Source organism: Scyliorhinus canicula, chromosome 2 (genome assembly GCF_902713615.1).
Source record: "Scyliorhinus canicula chromosome 2, sScyCan1.1, whole genome shotgun sequence".
NCBI classification, from domain to species: domain Eukaryota; kingdom Metazoa; phylum Chordata; class Chondrichthyes; order Carcharhiniformes; family Scyliorhinidae; genus Scyliorhinus; species Scyliorhinus canicula.
Genome location: NC_052147.1, coordinates 18,689,248 through 18,710,055, shown reverse-complemented (window position 1 = coordinate 18,710,055; position 20,808 = coordinate 18,689,248). Strand labels below are relative to the sequence as shown.

General features: G+C 49.3%; 1 protein-coding gene across 3 annotated transcripts in view; it reads right to left on the bottom strand.

The window, feature by feature from the left end:
• The window catches only part of dlst (dihydrolipoamide S-succinyltransferase), a 63,548-nt gene that overhangs the window by 21,855 nt on the left and 20,885 nt on the right, over positions 1–20,808 (bottom strand). For all 3 annotated transcript variants that reach the window (XM_038774399.1, XM_038774418.1, XM_038774408.1), the window contains 2 exons: positions 6,868–6,929; positions 5,773–5,847 (listed from right to left, as the gene is read on the bottom strand). In XM_038774399.1, the coding sequence (XP_038630327.1) occupies positions 5,773–5,847; positions 6,868–6,929 (137 nt within the window). The remainder of the gene's footprint in view (positions 1–5,772; positions 5,848–6,867; positions 6,930–20,808) is intronic.

The following is a 20,808-nucleotide window of genomic DNA, read 5'->3' as shown; positions in this document are numbered from 1 at the left end:
ATCCCTTTATACCCAGCTTTCCCATATAACTGTCTAAATGCTTTTTAAAAGACAAGATTGTACCCACCTCTACTACTGCCTCTGGCAGCACATTCCAAACACTCACCACCCTGTGTGTGAAAATATTACCCCTCTGGCCCCTTTTGTATCTCCCCTCTCACCTTAAATCTATGCCCTCTAGTTTTAGACACCCCGACCTTTTGGAAAAGATGTTGACTATCTACCTTATCTATGCCCCTCATTATTTTATAGACCTCTATAAGATCATCCCCAAGCCTCCTACGCTCCAAGGAAAAAGCCCCAGTCTATCCAGCTCTCCTTATAACTCAAACCATCAAGTCCCGGTAGCATCCTCGTAAATCTCTTCTGCACTCTTTCTAGTTTAAGAGTGAAGTTAACAACAGACCAGAACTGCACACAGTATTACAGGTCTGGCCTTACTAATGTCTTATATAGCTTCAACAAGACGTCCCAACTCCTGTATTCAATGTTCTGGAACCAAGCATGCCGAAAGCCTTCTTCACCAACCTGTTCACGGTGACTCCATTTTCAAGAAGCTATGAATCTCTACTCCTAGATCTCTTTGTTCTATAACTCTCCCAATACCTTACCATTAACTGAGTAGGTTCTGCCCTGATTCAATCTAACAAAATGCATCATCTCACATTTATCTAAACTAAACTCCATCTGCCATTCATCGGCCCACTGGTCCAATTGATCAAGATCCCATTGCAATCCTGAATAACCTTCTTCACTGTCCACTATGCAGCCAGTCTTCATGTCATCTGCAAACATACTAACCATGCCTCCTAAATTCTCATACAAATCATTTATTTAAATAACAAACAACAGTGGACCCATCACTGATCCCTGAGGCACACCGCTGGTCACAGGTCTCCAGTTTGAAAAACAACCCTCGACAACCACCCTTTGGCTCTGTCATCAAGCCAATTTTGTACCTTGGATCAACCTTATGCAACAACCTACCATGCAGTGCCTTGTCAAAGGCCTTGCTAAAGTCCATGTAGACAACGTCGACTGCACTGCCCTCATCTGTCTCCTTGGCTACCCCTACAAAAAACTCAAATCAAATTTGTGAGACATGATTTTCCACTTACAAAGCCATGCTGACTGTCCCTAATCACTCCTTGCCTCTCTAAATGCCTGTAGATCCTGTCTCTCAGAATACGTTCTAACAACTTATCCACCACAGATATTAGGCTCACCAGTCTGTAGCTCCCAGGCTTTTCCCTGTGGCCCTTCCTAAACAAAGACACAACACTTGTTACCCTCCAATCTTCAGGCACCTCACCTGTGGTTGTCGCCGATTCAATTATCTCTGCTAGGGGACCCGCAATTTCCTCCCGAACCTCATCCTGGGATACATTTCATCAGGTCCCAGGGATTTATCAACCTTGATGCACTACGACTTCCAGCACCTCCTTCTCTGTAATATGTACACTCCTCAAGACATCACTGTTTATTTCCCCACGTTCCCCAACATCCATGCCTTTCTCAACAGTGAATACCGATGAGAAATATTCATTTAGGATCTCACCCATCTCTTGTGGATTCACACATAGATGATCTTGTAGCTCCTCAAGAGGCCCTGCACTCTCCCTCGTTACTCTTTTCCCATTTATGTATCTGTAGCTCTTTGGATTCTCCTTTGTCTCATCTGTCGCAGACAACCTCTATACTCTTCATGGGATCCACTTGATCCCAGCTGCCTATGCATGACCAGGGCCTCAATATTCCGAGTCATCCAGGGTTCCCTAATTCTACCAGCCTTGCCCTTCACTCTAAAAGGAATGTGCTTAGCCCGAACCATGGTTAATTTTTGAAGGCCTCCCACTTAGCAGCCGTCCCTTTGCCTGCCAACAGACTCCCCAAATCAACTTTTGAAACTTCCTGCCTAATACCATCAACATTGGCCTTGCCCCAATTTAGAATTTTAACTTTTGGGCGGGACCTATCATTCTCCATAGCTATCTTAAAACAAATGGAATTATGGTCACTGGTCCCAAAGTTATACCTCACTAACACTTCTGTCACCTGCCCTTCCTTATTTCCCAAGAGGAGGTCAGGTTTTGCCCCCTCTCCGGTCGGGCCATCCACATACTGAATGAGACCCACAGTAAAGGTTGGCAAGGAATAAAAAAAAAACAGGGATTAAAGGGGTAGGTCTGCGATGAGCCTGCACTACTGTGGTTGCAACCTCTGGGAAATAGATTTACTCGAGAGGTTCAGATTGGCACAATTCTGTCCTTCGACCACCAGATGGTGTTTCACCTAAGAATTCCAGGTCGGTACAATTCCGCTTTTTGGCCACCAGATGGAGCTAAGTCCGGAGTTTTCAGATCGGTGCAGTTCTTGTCGCCGGCCACCAGATGGTGCTGTATTCAGGATGCTCAGTGCACTTCTGCCTTTCTACCACCACAGCAAGAGGTCTTACAACACCAGGTTAAAGTCCAACACGTTTGTTTCAAACACTAGCTTTCGGAGCACTGCTCCTTCATCAGGTGATTCATTTGGTCATCTCACTTTCTTCAAATCAAAGGTGTAGCAATGGGTACCCTCATGGGTCATAGCTATGCTTGCCTTTTTATGGGGCATGTTGGAACATTCCTTGTTCCAGGCCTATCCGGGCCCCCTCCCACAACTCCTTTACCGATACATTGATGACTACTTTGGTGCCACGTCATGCTCTCGCCCAGACCTGGAAACATTTTTCAACTTCGCTTCCAGTTTCCACCCCTCCATCACTTTCACCTGGTCCATCTCAGACACTTCCCTCCCCTTCCTTGATCTTTCTGTCTCCATTTCCGGCAATAGACTATCCACTACAAGCCCACTGACTCCCACTGCTATCTGGACTACAGCTCTTCGCACCCTATGTGGTGATATGCATCACTGTAAATACACAAGGGGTTCATGTAAATACATGTAGACTAGCTAGACACTAGAGGGAGCACCAGATACATGACACACAGACACTCAACCAATAGATCAGTTAGATAGGACATGACCAATGGGCATTCACGATACACACCGAAGTGACACCACCACAGGAGGGCATTACACCAACCCATATATAAAGGACACAACACACATGATCTTCCTCTTTCCAGTGGAGACAGTCAATGAGTAGAGACACAGGGTTGATTCAATATTACACCCACCACCTAAACAGAGTGGTTAGTCAGTCTGAGTAGCTATAGGATTAACAGTAGTGGTGAACCCAAGTAGGAGAAGTGTAAATAGTTTAATAAATGTGTTGAAGTTATCTCCACGTCTGAACCTTCCTTTGTCAAGTGCACCACAAGGAAGCTGCTTATGCTACGCTAAGAGCAAAACAAGACACCCTGCAAGGACTCCATCCCTTTCTCTCAACTCCTTCGCCTCCGTCGCATTTGTTCCGATGATTCCACTTTCCAAAACGGTGCTTCGAAAATGTGTTCCTTCTTCCTCAACCGTGATTTCCCACCTACAGTTGTGGACAGGCCTCATCAGTCTGCGGTCCATCTCCCGCGCCACTATCCTCGCCCCCTCCACTCCCTCCCAGAATAAGGATAGAGTCCCCCTCGTTCTCACATTTAATCCCAGCAGCCTCCGCATGCAAAGCATAATCCTCCGCCATTTCCACCAGCTCCAGCGTGATGCCACCACCAAACACTTCTTCCCTTCACTCCCTCTATCAGCATTCCGCAGAGACCGCTCCCTCCGAGACAATCTAGTCCACTCCTCCACCATACCCAGTACCTCTCCCATCTATCATGGCACTCTCCCATGCAATCGCAGAAGGTGTAACACCTGCCCCTTTACCTCTTCCATGCTTAACATCCCAGGCCCAAAACACTTATTCCAGGTTAAGCAGCGTTTCACTTGCATCTCTTCCAATTTGGTCGACTGCATTCGCTGCTCCCAATGTGGTCTCCTCGATATCGGAGAGACCAAACGCAGACTGGGTGATCACTTTCCTGAGCTTCTTCGGTCTGTGCGCATTCAGGACCTTGACCTTCCTGTTGCTTGCCATTTTAACAAAAGACCCTGCTCCCATGCCCACATGTCTGTTCTTGGCCTGCTGCAATGTTTCAGTGAAGATCAGCGCAAACTGGAGGAACAACATCTCATCTTCCGGTTTGGCACACTACAGCCTTCCGGTCTCAACATCAAATTCAACAACTTCAGATGATCAGCTCTACCCCACCTCGACCCATTTGTTTTCATTTCATTTTAACTGTCTTTTACCATTTCTTTCTTAATATACATTTAAATTCTGCCCCCCCCCCCCCGCAATCTTAACTACCTTTCCTTCACCTTTCTCCTCTTTGCTTCCCTTCCCCTCCCCCCACATCTGCATGATGCTTTGACAAAGAGTCATTGGACTCAAAACGTTAGCTCTTTTCTCTCCCTACAGATGGTGCCAGACTTGCTTAGAATTTCCAGCATTTTCTCTTTCCCCTAATCTACAGTTCATCCTCTGATGTTCGTTTCTCTGCTGTTTGACCTTTCACATCTTTTGTTCTCTTTGGGGACTGCCATTAGCACTCTTTTCCCTTGGTTTCTGTGGCCATTAGCCCTCTGCTTCCCTGGGTTTCTGTGGCTATGACTCATCTTTCATTCTCACTCCACAGTATAAATATTTCCCACTTTCTCTGTCTGTTAGCTTTGACAAAGAGTCATCGGACTCGAAACGTTGGCTCTTTTCCCTCCCTACAGATGCTGCCAGACTTGCTGAGATTTTCCAGCATTTTCTCTTTCGTTTCAGATTCCAGCATCCACAGTAATTTTCTTTTATCCGAGGGAGTCTTCAGGGTCCTTACTTGCTGGCTGCTTAAGCAAACTGAAAATCTGTCTTCTTCCCTGAAAGTTGCTGACTGGCTTGTTTCACCAACCACAGGCAACAATAGTAGCTGGCTGAAAATCCTACATTGGCTGCTTGCCAAGTCTATCAAACGACATCATGGTTTGGATTCTGCCATGGAACCTAAAGGGGATGGTTTTGGACCAGCCCATCAGAACTGGGAGGGGGGGCTTCCAGTGTCAACGGCTACAATTTAAACAGAAATCCCAATGGGTGCAGTAACTTTGTAGCAGTTACCCTGAAGAATGTCGATCAGAACAGGAAGCAGGACGGGCATTAAATGGGAAGACAGGACAGACAGACAATATCCTAACAAATGATCTTGGCGGAACCTAAACAGAGAATAGTGAGCAGATTACTGCTATTGTTACTGAGTGGTATTATGTCGATAAGAGATAGAAGGGGTGCAAGTATAGATGCTTATGGTACTCCAGTGGTGTGAATGCAGGAGTGGGAAGAAATTACACTGCAAGTGATAGCTGGAGAGATAAGATTGGAACCAGGGCGTGTCCCACCTTGCTTGATAACCTAAAAAAGGCATAGGAGGAGTGTGGGATGGTGCACTATATCAAATACTCCAGACAGGTTGAGAAGGTTGGGAGAGATAGTTTACAATAGTCAAGGTCACATATGTACTTTGATAGGAATTAATTTCATAATTTTCATTTGTTCATCTACCATTTACTTAAAATAGTCTCCAACACCCAAATACACTAGGAATTTTCCACAAAAGTTTCTGCTAATATGTTTTTAAGAAATAAATTAACAGTTACCAACGACAATGTGATTGAAGAAAAAGTGGATGTCAAATAGATCCTCTCAAACACAATCTACTGGATCCCACCAATTTACAAATATTCAATCCTTCTAACAATTAATTCATAATCCTCCAAAATGCATTGTACCTTTTTCCCACCTGACATCTCCCTCTGTGACAGACTCTGCAAACGCTGGCGTATTCACTATTAGCACTTCATCATCTGTGAAAACAAGACAGAAAATGTTAAAAACGAGCATGAAAAAGGAATTCAGTGCAAATTGGGCAGCTTAAGATCTTCTTAAGCTTAAGAAAAAATGCTTTACACATAGATGTCTAATTTGGCAGAGAAATTTGATAGATGTAGCATCAAAGCTGTATACTGGTAATCTATATTAAAGTTTACAAACTACATTTGACTTTTTTAATTGCAAGTCAAACCACAAAGCAGCCAAAATAATATGGTCATGCTCATATATAATCACAAAAGGGACAACAAAAATGTTAACTTCTTTTCCATGTCCAATTTTAAATTTGGATGTGCTTAACTTTTTTCTGTGATGGGGTTTGATGGTGATGCACTGAACAAAACAAAGCAAATATACAAAAAAAATCTAATATGTATATGAAGTGTTAATCAAAGTAACGTTTTTTGCTGCTGAACTTAACAACTTTCTGTTGTTAAATGTCCAATATGTTAATGCACGGAGGGCTTACCCGTCACAGACAACACAAGTCAAAGCTTCCTGCTCCAACAATGTTAATGGCAGCACTATTGTCAAAGCAGGATTCAAAAGAGTTGAAGGATAGAATATACTTAATAGGAAATGGAATATACTTAATAGAGAATGGTAAATAAGTATTTATGCTGTACAGTAACCTGGGGTGTCATGCAAACACCCAATTCAAACAACAAAAATGTGCACTGGAGCTGTTTCAGCCCAGAACCCATTTTAAAAACAAGTTTGTTTCTTGGTATGAAATAAAAACGTGAAATAATTTATCTACTTTGCAGTCTTAAATGCAGTGTATTTTCAACATCTATGATACTGTGTCTCTCGGTGCAATATTTTATTTCATAATGTTATTTGGTTGCAGTTAAAAAAATACCTCACCAATAATACAATTGTACCACAGCTAATGGGTCAAGTTAATATCTGGTTAGAATGAGAGTGCTAATGGCTCAAACAGACTGTCAAATGGTCTGACAATAACACTTCACATAAAACGATCCAATACTTACTAAAGACCGCTGATGTCCTAAAATGTCGGATGCGAAAGATGCTGAATTTAGAGACATTTTCTCTGCAAATAAACAATCATAATTAGAACCATACATTACACGGAGGGGACAGATCATCTAAAAAACTCAAGCTTTCTCAACTACAGCCTACATAAATGCAAATTGCTTTACAATCCTCTGAAGTAATTTTTGATCCGCACACCTTAGCATGTACTACTTGCAGGGTTAAATGTTCGGAGATGGATAGGAAAGGTCAATGACAGAGAGATATCTGTTTACATATTATCCTGTTTTTGAATTTGTTAGGACCCCGAATGAGAACCCAGCTATTTTCAATTTGTAAAACCATGAGGAAATGGTACCACATACCAAACTTTAATTTAATCACAGAATTAACCACATTAACAACAAAGAAATAAATAGAGTTAACAGTTTCAAAGTTCTTTTTTTTAAATTTCCATTTAAGGGGCAATTTAATGTGGCCAATCCACCTACCCTGCACATCTTTTGGGTTGTGGGGGTGAAACAGTGGTTTACCCATCAACAGTGGTTTACCCATTAATGTTTAAAAATAAATTTGTTCTCCCTTACATACTAGAAACATAGATCTGAGCATGTACCTCTATACCCTCGGACAGAGTTTTAAAAAAAAAGTATTTCTATTCCAATTTTCAACATTTTACATTTTACAAAATAAACGCATCCGACATACAAAACCCAACAACTCAATAAGAATCCCCCCCCTCCCCCCCCTTAACAGTCGACGGTAACCAAGTCTCCAAAATGCAGAATGAACAAACCCTCATTCTTGTCGTACCCTTCATTTGCCCCCCCTTAGGGCAAATTTCACCTTCTCCAGGGCTAAAAACCCCAATAGGTCCTCCTGCCATGCCACAGGCTAGAGAAGCTGACCTGCGTGCCAACAGGACCCGCCTGCCAGCATTCATCAAGGTGAAGGCTAAAGCATCTGCCTCCGCACTGTCTGCAACCTTAGCCGGTCCGACACTCTGAATATGGCCTTCAGGGGACCGGCCTCGACATCACCGTTGAGGTGGTGCTAAAAACTGAACTCCAGAACCTTTTCAACTTCGGGCAGGACCAGAACATAATGCACATGATTAGCAGGACCCCTCCCACACCACTCACAGATGTCCTCTACCCCCTCAAACGGCTGGCTCATCCTTGACTTCATCAGATGTGCTCTGTGCACCACCTTCAGCTGTATCAGTCCCAGCCTCGCACACAAGGTTGAGGCAATCACTCTATGTAGCACCAAGCCACAATCCCTCCTCCAATGATGCCCCCAACTCCTCCTCCCACTTAGCCTTAATTACCCCCCCCCCCTCCCCCCCATGGACTTCTTACCCTCCTCCAAAATACTTCCATAAATTACAGAGTCAACCCCTCTTCTCCAACTCCCTGCTGGCAGCACTTCCTTCAACGAAGAACCAAGCACTATCGGGAAGGATGGAAAGTCCCGCACCTGCATGTACCGGAAACTCTCCTCCCGCGCCAGCCCAAACTTCTCATTCAACTCCTCCAAGTTTGCAAACCACCCTCCCAGAAACAAATCCGTCATCTCTCTAATCCCCCTCTCCTCACTTACCCTCAAACTTGCATCCATCCTCCCCAGCTCAAATCCGTGATTCACCCTGATCGGCAGCATCCTCGACCCCGCTCCTAACCTTAACATGCAGCTGGAACTGCCTCCAAATCTTCAGCGTGGCCACCACCATCAGACGTCCTGACTACATCCCTGGAGCCAATGGGAGCGGCGTTGTTGCCAACACCCACAACCACCTACATGAACCAGCCTCCATCCTTATCCACAAAGTCTCCGTCTCCCTAATTCAACCCCATACCTTCTCTGCATTCACCGTCCAGTAATAATGTATCAAATTCGGGAGGCCTAACTCCCCGGACTGCCATCCCCTCTGCAGTACCACCTTCCTTATCCTGGCCACCTTCCCTGCCCAGATAAATAAAGAAATCAGCCTATCCACCCCCTTGAAAAATGCCTTAAACAAAAAGACTGGCAGGCACTGAAATAAAAACAAACCGCGGTAAAATGTTCATCTTCACCGCCTGTATCCGGCCCGCCAACGACAGAGGAAGATTATCCCCCCTCGACAAATCTGCCTTCTCCCTCCCCACCAAACTTTAAAAATTCAACTTCCGAAGACCTGCCCAGTCATGAGCAACCTGCACCCCCAGACACCCAAAATGGCAACCCCCCCCCCCCCCCAAGTCTCTGGAGCGGAAACCACAAAATACTCACTTGTCCCAAGTTCAGCTTGTACCTCGAAAACACCCCCCCCCCCCCCGAGGAGCCTGGCTCCGAAACATATACCAAATCATCCTTTGTTACACCACACACACCCTCACTACCCGCTTCCTTGATTCCGAACTCCTCAGCTCCATGGCCAAGGGCTCTATTGCTCATGCAAACAGAAAGGTGGATATGGGGCATCCCTCCTCATTGCCCGGTACAACACAAAATACCCTGAATTCATATCATTCATCTGCGCGCTCACTATCGGCAGCACGGTAGCACAGTTGGTAGCACTGTTGCTTTACAGCTCCAGGGTGCCAGGTTCGATTCCCGGCTTGGGTCACTGTCTGTGTGGAGTCTGCACGTTCCCTGTGCGTCTGCGTGGGTTTCCTCTGGGTGCTCTGGTTTCATCCCACAAGTCCCGAAAGATGTGCAGTTGGTTAATTTGGACATTCTGAATTCTCCCTGTGTGTACCTGAACAGGCGCCGGAATGTGGCGACTAGGTGCTTTTCACACCAACTTCATTGCAGTGTTAATGTAAGCCTACCTGTGACAATAAAGATTATACAGCAACTTCACCCACATCACAAACTTAGGCCCAATCCCAAACTTCTCCAACACTGCAATCAGAGAACTACACTCAATCTGATCAAATGCCTTCTCCGCATCCAATGCCACCACCTTCTCCAACTCCCATCTCTCTGCCGGGGAAAGCATCACATACAGCAGCCACTGCATATTCGATGACAACTGTCTGCCCTTAGCGAATCCCGTCTGATCCTCCCCAATAACCTTCAGAAGGCACACCTCCAACCTTAACGCCAGAACCTTTGCCAATATCTTGGCGTCCACATTCAGCAGAGATATGGGCCTGTATGACCCACACTCCACCTGGTCCTTATCCTTCTTTAGCAGCAATGAGATGGAGGCCTGTCCCATCCCTTTGAGCAAAATCTGCCTGACCATCGCGTCCTCGAACATTTCCACCAGTAATGGCGCCAGCTTATCCTTCAACGTCTTGTAAAATTCCACTGGGAACCCATTCGGCCCTGCCGCCTTTCCCGTCTGCATCTTCCCAATTGCCGACTTCATCTCCTCTCCCCCCACCAACGCCTCCAGCCCTCCATTTCACCCACCTTTGGGCACTCTAACATCCCCCAAAACACCCTCATCTCCCGCTCATGCTCTGATGGTTCCGACTTGTACAAATGCCACTAAAACACCAATCCGCTCCGGGGCCACCACCAGCTCACCAGCCCTATCCTGCCAAACCGTGTAAAGAAGTGCCTTGAGGCATAAGGGGCAAAGATACGAGAGGTGGAGATGACGGTGTCCGGCCAGAGCAATCAGATTGTGTCCTTTGAAGCGGAAGTCCTGGGGGACCTGTGCAAGTCGTTGAGGTGAAGGTAGAGGAGCAGGAAAACAGGTCCAGGTGGCAGAACCTGTGGATTGTGGGGCTGACAGAGGGTGTGGAAGGAACAGGTGCTACAAAATATGTATCAAGGATGTTGGGCTGGTGGAGGAGGGGATACTGGAGAAGGCCCCAAAGGTGGACAGGGCCCACAGATCTTAAAGGCAGAGGCCGAGAGCAGGGGAGGCGCCACTGGTGGTGATTACACGGTACACAGATTTGTTGAAAAAGAAAAGATTCTACAGTGTGTCAGTTAGAAGCAGGACTGTGAATGGGAGGGCAATCATGTCCGAATATACCAGAACATAGGAATAATATGATTAGGGATAGTCAGCATGGTTTTGTGAAGGGTAGGTCATGCCTCACAAACCTTATCGAGTTCTTTGAGAAGGTGACTGAACAGGTAGACGAGGGTAGAGCAGTTGATGTGTATATGGATTTCAGTAAAGCGTTTGATAAGGTTCCCCACGGTCGGCTATTGCAGAAAATACGGAGGCTGGGGATTGAGGGTGATTTAGAGATGTGGATCAGAAATTGGCTAGTTGAAAGAAGACAGAGAGTGGTAGTTGATGGTAAATGTTCAGAATGGAGTTCAGTTACGAGTGGCGTACCACAAGGATCTGTTCTGGGGCCGTTGCTGTTTGTCATTTTTATAAATGACCTAGAGGAGGGCGCAGAAGGATGGGTGAGTAAATTTGCAGATGACACTAAAGTCGGTGGAGTTGTAGACAGTGCGGAAGGATGTTGCAGGTTACAGAGGGACATAGATAAGCTGCAGAGCTGGGCTGAGAGGTGGCAAATGGAGTTTAATGTGGAGAAGTGTGAGGTGATTCACTTTGGAAAGAATAACAGGAATGCGGAATATTTGGCTAATGGTAAAATTCTTGGTAGTGTGGATGAGCAGAGGGATCTCAGTGTCCATGTACATAGATCCCTGAAAGTTGCCACCCAGGTTGATAGGGTTGTGAAGAAGGCCTATGGTGTGTTGGCCTTTATTGGTAGAGGGATTGAGTTCCGGAGCCATGAGGTCATGTTGCAGTTGTACAAAACTCTAGTACGGCCGCATTTGGAGTATTGCGTGCAGTTCTGGTCGCCTCATTATAGGAAGGACGTGGAAGCTTTGGAACGGGTGCAGAGGAGATTTACCAGGATGTTGCCTGGTATGGAGGGAAAATCTTATGAGGAAAGGCTGATGGACTTGAGGTTGTTTTCGTTAGAGAGAAGAAGGTTAAGAGGTGACTTAATAGAGGCATACAAAATGATCAGAGGGTTAGATAGGGTGGACAGCGAGAGCCTTCTCCCGCAGATGGGGGTGGCTAGCACGAGGGGACATAGCCTTAAATTGAGGGGTAATAGATATAGGACAGAGGTCAGAGGTGGGTTTTTTACGCAAAGAGTGGTGAGGCCGTGGAATGCCCTACCTGCAACTGTAGTGAACTCGCCAACATTGAGGGCATTTAAAAGTTTATTGGATAAGCATATGGATGATAAGGGCATAGTGTAGGTTAGATGGCCTTTAGTTTTTTTCCATGTCGGTGCATCATCGAGGGCCGAAGGGCCTGTACTGCGCTGTATCGTTCTATGTTCTATGTTCTAAACATTGGTATGGAGCTGGCAAAGAGGCGTGCTGGATTTAACAGGGCCAAGGCGGTGTTATACCGAAGGAAGATTCGGTTTGGGGTGCTGTACCCGACAAAACTGTGGGTCACATTTGAAGGCCAGGAGTACTATTTTGAAATGCCAGAAGAGGCCAATGACTTTATAAGGGACTATAAACTGGGGGGAACTGAGAGTTGGTGTGAGATGAAGAAGCTGCATCTGTAAAGGTTGGAGGTTGCAGTTATTGTACGTTGCTGGAGGGTGGGGGGTTTTGTCCTGTTCTTTTTGTTTTGGGGAGTTGTAAGTATGTACGGGGGTAACCATCCACCCATCTCCCGCCATCTGTAGTGTTTTCTTTTTCAAGGGGGCTATTTGCGACTTTGTGTATTTTTTCTTTAAGGATAGAGGTGTGTGTGTGGTGGGGCCCAATGGGTGGGGTTGCTGGTTAAGGGGTTTTCAGGTGGCTGGGGGGCTGCTTGCACAGGCAAAGAAGGGGCCAGTGGAGGTGGGTGGGGGGAGAGGGCGCAGGGGGGCCTTCGAGCAAGAGCTGCCACGCTGGCAGGTAATGCTGGCGAACGAAGGCGAGGTGTGGGAGGAGGCCTCAAGAGGTGGTTGGGTGGGGGGAGGGGGGATTGTGACATGGCAGAGTTGGAGACTGAGCGTGGTAATGGACAGAGAGGGGGGCCATCTTGGGTGGACCTGATTTAAGGTGGTATTAGAGGAGGCAGAGCTGGAGGGGGATGATGGCGGACGTTAGAATGGAGTGGAGGCGCAAGCCTCCGGTAAGAATTGTAACATGGAACATCCGTGTATTAAATGGGCCGATTATGAGGCCCTGGGTTTTTGCGCATTTGAGGTGTTTGAAGGCGGGGGGTGATCCTTTTATAGGACGAGGTTAAGTTGAGGATGGGATGGGTGGGACAAGTATTTCACTCGGAGTTTGACTCGAAGTCGCGGGGAGTGGCCATTTTGTTGAAAAGAAGAACAGGGTTTGTGGGGGCTAAGGAAGTGCAGGACTCTGGGGGAAGATATGTGATAGTGAGTGGAATGCTGGAGGGGACGCCACAGAAGCTAGTCAATGTAAATGTGCCGAATTAGGATGATGTGGAATTTGAGAGGTTTGCTGGGAGTGATCCCTGATCTGGAAACGCACCAATTGATTATGGGTGGAAGTTTTAACTGTGTGATGGAACCAAGGGTGGACATGTCCAGCCCCAAGTCGATGGGAAGAGCGAGTATGTCGAAGGAGCTGGGACGGTTTACGGAACGATTAGGAATGGTTTATCCCTGCAGGGTTAAGAAGGAGCATGGTTAGTGATTGGATGACATAGTCGAGGTTGACAGAAGATACATGTGGGCCCCCATTAAAGAGTTGTTGGCAGAGAGGAAGAGGTTGCAGAGGCACTTCGATAGGTTGTCGATGGGAAGGGTGATGGGGCAGCTACAAAGGGAGAGGGGGGTGCAATAAGAATATGGCGAGAAAGAGAGCTGTATGCTGGCCCACAGCTGAGGAGGCAGGCTGCATCCACGGAAATCTTAAATAATAATTGCTAATTGTCACAAGTTGGCTTCAAAACTATTACAGTTCCAATAAAATGACTCAGCTCTCATTCCACAGACCCTTTATATCTCTGGACATTGCGGGGGGGGGATATGGCCGGGATGGCATGGGGATTGGCAGTGGAAATAGGAGGGAAGGCTTACAAATAGCAAGTCCTGCAATTATTTGTTAATGGTGCTTTCAATCAGGGACTTCCGGTTGCGGCTATGCGGAGCTAAGCCGCACGTTCGGCAGCTCCCGCTATTTAAGGACTTTTGGGCCGATTTGAGGGCCCCAAACGGCACTGTTTAGGCGAATCCTGGTGGGGGAAGATGTCTAGAGGAGCATTCCCCATAATTTATGGTGCTCACCCGGAGTGGGGCAAAGGAAAAAGCTGCAGCAGCTCCCCAAGAAAAGCGGGGGAAGAAAGACAAAATGGTGGCCGGCGGAACACCCGAGGACTGGTGGAAGTGGGCGCAGGAGCAGCAGGCCTCTCTTCTGCGCTGTTTTGCGGAGCTGAAGGCTGAGCTGCTGGACTCACTGAATGCGACTACCAACAAGCTGCTTGGGACCCAGGAGGCGTCCATTCGGGAGTTGCAGCAGCAGGCCGCTGAGAGGGAGGAGGAGGCCGCGGTCCTCGTGGGAAAAGTGGAGTTGCACGAGGCACTTCACAAAAAGTGGCAAGACCGCTTGGAGGAGCTGGACGTTCGCACGAGGCGAAAGAATTTGAGGATCCTGGGCCTGGCGGAGGGGCTGGAGGGGTCGGATCTACCGGCGTATGTGACCACGATGTTGAGCTCGTTGATGGGGGCGGGGTCCTTCCATTTGCCCCTGGAGCTTGAGGGAGCTCACAGAGTGCTGGCCAGGAGGCCTAAGGCAAATGAACCCCCGCGGGCGGTGCTGGTGCGGTTCCATCGATTCAGCGACCGGGAGTGTGTGCTGCGCTGGGCCAAGAAAGAGAGGGGCAGCAAGTGGGAGAATTCGGTAGTGAGAATCTACCAGGACTGGAGTGCGGAGGTGGCTAAGCGGCGGGCCGGGTTCAACCGGACGAAGGCGGTGCTGCATGCCAAGCAGGTCAGATTTGGAATGCTGCAGCCTGCGCGCCTGTGGGTGACATACAAGGACCGGCACCACTACTTTGAGTCCCCGGAGGAGGCGTGGGCCTTTGTACAGGCGGAGAAGCTGGACTCGAACTAGGGCCTGGGGACACACTATGGCTGTTGCTGTTTTCGCTGTTGCTGTTCTTTAACTTTGACATGTGTGTTTTTTATGCTGGTTTTCTTTTTGCTCCGTTTCCGGGTGGGTCTGTTTGTTGGGTATGGGTGTGGGGTATGTGGGGAATGTTGGGGGTTTGTATTTTATATGTTCTCTTCTGTACGGGGCTGGGGGTTGGGGTGAAACTGGATTTTGGGGAGCTGCGTCAGAAGGGTGGGGTGTGGCAGTGTGAAAGCGCGGGCTTTCCTCTGGTTTCCCGCGCTGCGGGGCAGGGGGGCGGAGCTGGCGGTGGGGGCGTGGCCTCTACTGGTTTTCTTTCCCGCGCTGAAGCGGTGCCAAGGAGGTGTGGCAAGAGGGGGATGACCCCATGCCGGGAGGAGATAGGTTTTGGCGGGAGCTGCCGGTGTCAGCAGAAGTCAGCTGACTCACGGAAGTACCATGGAGGATGCGTCGCGGCTAGGAGGGGTCCTAGACTTTTGGGGGGGGGGGGGGGGGGGGGGGGATACCGGGTTGCTGCTGGAATGGTCAGGAAGGAGCTGGTGTGGGCCAGGGGGGTAGAGGAGAGGCGTTATCGCCATGGGGAACAGTCGGGCGGGGCGAGCTGGCCTGGGGCGAGCAGTCGACAAGCTATGGCTAGCCGGCGGGTTGCCCTCTGATCCGGCTGATTACCTGGAACATGAGGGGGCTGAATGGTCCGGTTAAGAGAACTAGGGTATTTTCTCATCTGAAGGGGTTGAAGGCGGACGTGGCTGTGCTCCAGGAGACCCACCTGAAGGTGGCGGACCAGGTTCGTCTGAGGAAAGGGTGGGTGGGGCAGGTTTTTCACTCAGGATTGGACGCGAAGAACCGGGGGGGGTGGCGATTCTGGTGGGGAAGAGGGTGGCGTTCGAGGTGGCTGAGGTGGTGTCGGACAAGGAGGGCAGATATATTATGATGAAGGGTAGGCTGCAGGGAGAGAAGGTGGTGCTGGTTAATGTATATGCCCCGAATTGGGATGATGCTGGCTTCATGAGGCGCTTGTTGGGCTGCATTCCGGACCTGGAGGCAGGGGGCCTGATCATGGGGGGAGACTTTAACACAGTGTTGGATCCCCCACTAGACCGGTCCAGTTCAAGGACGGGTAGGAGACCGGCGGCGGCCAAAGTACTGAGGGGATTCATGGACCAGATGGGAAGGGTGGATCCCTGGAGGTTGGGGAGACCGAGAGCGCGGGAGTATTCCTTTTTCTCCCATGTCCATAGGGTTTATTCACGAGTAGACTTTTTCGTCCCTGAGCAGGGGATTGATCCCGAGGGTGCAGGATGCCGAGTATTCGGCCATAGCAATTTCAGACCATGCTCCGCACTGGGTTGATCTGGAGATGGGGGAGGCGCGCCCGCTCTGGCGCCTGGATGTGGGGATGCTGGCTGATGAGGTGGTGTGTAGGAGGGTCCGGAGAAGTATTGAGGGGTATCTTGATACCAATGATACGGGGGAGGTCCGTGTGGGGATGGTCTGGGAGGCTCTGAAAGCAGTGATCCGGGGGGAGCTGATCTCCATCCGGGCCCATAGGGAAAGGAGGGAGAGGAGGGAGAGGGAGAGGCTGGTGGGGGAGCTCCTGGATGTGGACAGGAGATACGCGGAGGCACCGGAGGAGGGGTTGCTGGGGGAACGGCGTAGTTTGCAGGCCAAATTTGACTTGTTGACCACCAGAAAGGCGGAGACACAGTGGAGGAGGGCGCAGGGCGCGGTATATGAGTATGGGGAGAAGGCGAGCAGGATGTTGGCGCATCAGCTCCGTAGGCGAGATGCTGCTAGGAAAATTGGTGGAGTGACGGATGGGGGTGGGAATGTAGTGCAGAAGGGGACAGAAGTAAATGGGGTCTTTAGGGACTTCTACGAGGAACTGTACCGGTCGGAACATCCGATAGCGAGAGGGGGGATGGAGAGCTTCATGAACAGGCTATGTTTACCAAGGGTTCAAGAGGAGCTGGTAGAGGGGCTGGGGGCGCCGATAAGAGTTGGAGGAGCTAGTCAGGGGGATTGGACAAATGCAGTCAGGTAAGGCGCCGGGGCCGGACGGGTTCCCGGTGGAATTCTATAAAAAGTATGCGGATCTGGTGGGCCCCCTGTTGGTGCGAGCCTTCAATGAGGCATGGGAGGGGGGGGCTTTGCCCCCGACGATGTTGCGGGCACTGATCTCTCTGATCCTAAAGCGGGATAAGGACCCCTTGCAGTGTGGATCATACAGGCCTATCTCGCTCCTCAATGTTTTTTTTTATAAATTTAGATTACCCAATTATTTTTTCTAATTAAGGGGCAATTTAGCGTGGCCAATCCACCTACTCTGCACATTTTTTATTTTGGGTTGTGGGGGCGAAACCCACGCAGACACGGGGAGAATATGCAAACTCCACACGGACAGTGACCCAGAGCCGGGATCGAACCTGGGACCTCAGCGCCGTGAGGCGGTTGTGCTAACCACTAGGCCACCGTGCTGCCCTCGCTCCTCAATGTTGACGCCAAGTTGCTGGCAAAGATCCTGGCCACCAGGATAGAGGATTGTGTGCCAGGGGTGATACACGAAGATCAGACAGGATTTGTCAAGGGACGGCAGCTCAACACGAATGTGCGGAGACTGCTAAACGTTATCATGATGCCGGCAGTGGAGGGGGAGGCGGAGATAGTGGTGGCGCTGGACGCAGAGAAAGCGTTTGATAGAGTTGAGTGGGGGTACCTGTGGGAGGTGCTGGAGCGGTTTGGATTTGGGGAGGGATTCATCAAATGGGTGAGGCTGCTCTACGCGGCTCCGATGGCGAGTGTAGTTACAAATGGAAGGAGATCGGAGTACTTCAGGCTCTACCGTGGGACCAGGCAGGGGTGCCCCCGTCCCCCTTGCTCTTTGCCCTGGCGATTGAACCTCTGGCTATGGCGTTGAGGGAGTCAGGGAGATGGAGGGGTCTGGTGCGGGGTGGGGAGGAACATCGGGTATCGCTGTATGCGGACGACCTGCTGTTGTATGTGGCGGACCCAGAAGGGGGAATGCCGGGGGTGATGGAGCTGTTAGCGGAATTTGGGGGCTTCTCGGGCTACAAGTTAAATTTAGGCAAGAGCGAGGTATTTGTAGTACACCCGGGAGATCAGGAGGAGGGAATTGGGAGGCTCCCATTTAAGAGGGCAGTGAAGAGTTTCAGATATCTAGGGGTGCAGGTGGCCAGGAGTTGGGGGACTCTCCATAAGCTTAATTTTACCAGGCTGGTGGAGCAGATGGAGGAGGAATTTAAAAGGTGGGACATTGTGCCGCTATCGCTGGCGGGTAGAGTGCAGTCCGTCAAAATGACGGTTCTCCCGAGGTTCTTGTTCCTCTTCCAGTATTTGCCCATCTTTATCCCTAGGGCCTTTTTTAGAAGGGTGACCAGCAGCATCATGAGCTTTGTTTGGGCGCATGGGACCCTGAGGGTGAAGAGGGTCTTCTTGGAGCGGGTTAGAGATGGGGGGGGGGGGGGGGGGGGCTGGCGTTACCCAATCTCTCGGGGTACTACTGGGCAGCCGATGTGTCGATGGTGCGCAAGTGGGTGATGGAGGGGGAGGGGGCAGCATGGAAACAGATGGAGAGGGCGTCCTGTGGAGATACAAGCCTGGGGGCCCTGGTAACGGCGCCGTGGCCGCTCCCTCCTACGAGGTATACCACGAGTCCAGTGGTGGCGGCTACCCTCAAGATTTGGGGGCAGTGGAGGTGACATAGGGGAGAAGTGGGGGGCTCGATGGAGGCTCCGTTAAGGGGGAACCATAGGTTCGTCCCGGGGAACATTGATGGGGGATTTCAGGGTTTGCACAGAGCGGGCATCAGACAGCTGAGGGACCTGTTTATTGATGGGAGGTTTGCGGGCCTCGGGGAGTTGGAGGAGAAATTTGGGCTCCCCGGGAAACATGTTCAGGTATCTGAAGGCAGCACAGTAGCATTGTGGATAGCACAATCGCTTAACAGCTCCAGGGTCCCAGGCTCGATTCCGGCTTGGGCCAGGAACTCTGTGCGGAGTCTGCACATCCTCCCCATGTGTGCGTGGGTTTCCTCCGGGTGCTCCGGTTTCCTCCCACAGTCCAAAGATGTGCAGGTTAGGTGGATTGGCCATGATAAATTGCCCTTAGTGTCCAAAATTGCCCTTAGTGTTGGGTGGGGTTACTGGGTTATGGGGATAGGGTGGAGGTGTTAACATTGGGTAGGGTGCTCTTTCCAGGAGCCGGTGCAGACTCGATGGGCCGAATGGCCTCCTTCTGCACTGTAAATTCTATGATACAAGATCTATGATCTGCAGGTAAAGTCATTTGCTAGACGGCAGGTGGAGGGATTCCCTTCGCTTCCCACGAGGGGAGTGAGTGACAGGGTGCTTTCGGGGGTGTGGGTCAGAGAGGGGAAGATATCTGATATCTACAAGGTTATGCAGGAGGTGGAGGAGGCGTCAGTAAAGGAGCTGAAAACTAAGTGGGAGGGGAAACTGGGGGAACAGATTGAAGACGGGACATGGGCTGATGCCCTGGAGGGGGTTAATTCTCCCTCCTCGTGTGCGCGGCTTAGCCTCATCCAATTTAAGGTGCTGCACCGGGCCCACATGACGGGGACGAGGATGAGTAGGTTCTTTGGGGGTGAAGACAGGTGTGTCAGGTGCTCGGGGAGTCCAGCGAACCATGCCCATATGTTCTGCGCATGCCCGGCACTGGAGGAGTTCTGGAAGGGGGTGGCGAGGACGGTGTCGAGGGTGGTAGGATCCAGGGTCAAGCCAGGCTGGGGACTCGCGATTTTTGGGGTTGGGGTGGAGCCGGGAGTGCAGGAGGCGAAAGAGGCCGGTGTTCTGGCCTCTGCGTCCCTAGTAGCCCGGCGAAGGATTTTGCTACAATGGAAGGATGCGAGGCCCCCAAGCGTGGAGACCTGGATCAATGACATGGCGGGTTTTATTAAGCTAGAGAAGGTCAAATTCGCCCTGAGAGGATCGGTACAAGAGTTCTTTAGGCGGTGGCAACCTTTCCTCGACTTTCTGGCTCAACGATAGGGTACTGGGACAGTAGCAGCAGCAACCCGGGGGGGAGGGGGGGGGGGGGGGGAGGGGGACGATGACTATGTTTGTTTATTTAATTTAAATTTATTTTTAAGTTCTTTTGTTGGGGTTGGGGGGGTGGGGGGGGATATGATACATGCGTTGAGGCGGTCTAGGGGGGGTTACAGTTGTTATGGGTTATTTTGTTGCATTTTATTGTTTGTTGTTATATTTTATATTTTCTGTAAAAAATTTCAATAAAAATTATTTTTTTTAAAAAATGGTGCTTTCAATCAGAACGGTAACCACGAAACATGATGCAGCCTCCGATTCTTAAACAGTTTACGTTTAAGAGCAGACTATCTTTCTTAACCCCACCTCACCCTCTTTTTGAACACATTTACTCTTTTGCTAATGCAGTGGCGTAGTGATATTGCCACTAGACTAGTATTCCCAAGACCCAGAGTCATGCTCTGGGGATTGCGTTCAAATCACACAATGGCAGATGGTGAAATTTGAATTCAATGAATGAAATCTGGAATTAAAAGTCTAACGGTGACCATTAAACCTTTGTTGATCGTCATAAAAACCCACCTGGTTCACAAATGCCCTTTAGGAAAGGAAATTTGTCATCCTTACCTGATCTGGCCTAAATGTGGCTCAGACCCATAGCAATGTGGTTGACTCTTAAATATCCTCAGGAATGGGCAATAAATGATGGCCCAGGCAGCAATACCCACATCCCATGAACAAATTAAAAATGAACGAATAAAAAAAGAAACATGACAATGAACAACCGGTGACAGTGAACATGTGAATGACAGTGCATAACCATTTGCTTTATTTTACTATACTGTTCTGGGAATCATACCTCTTTGCTATATTGTTGAG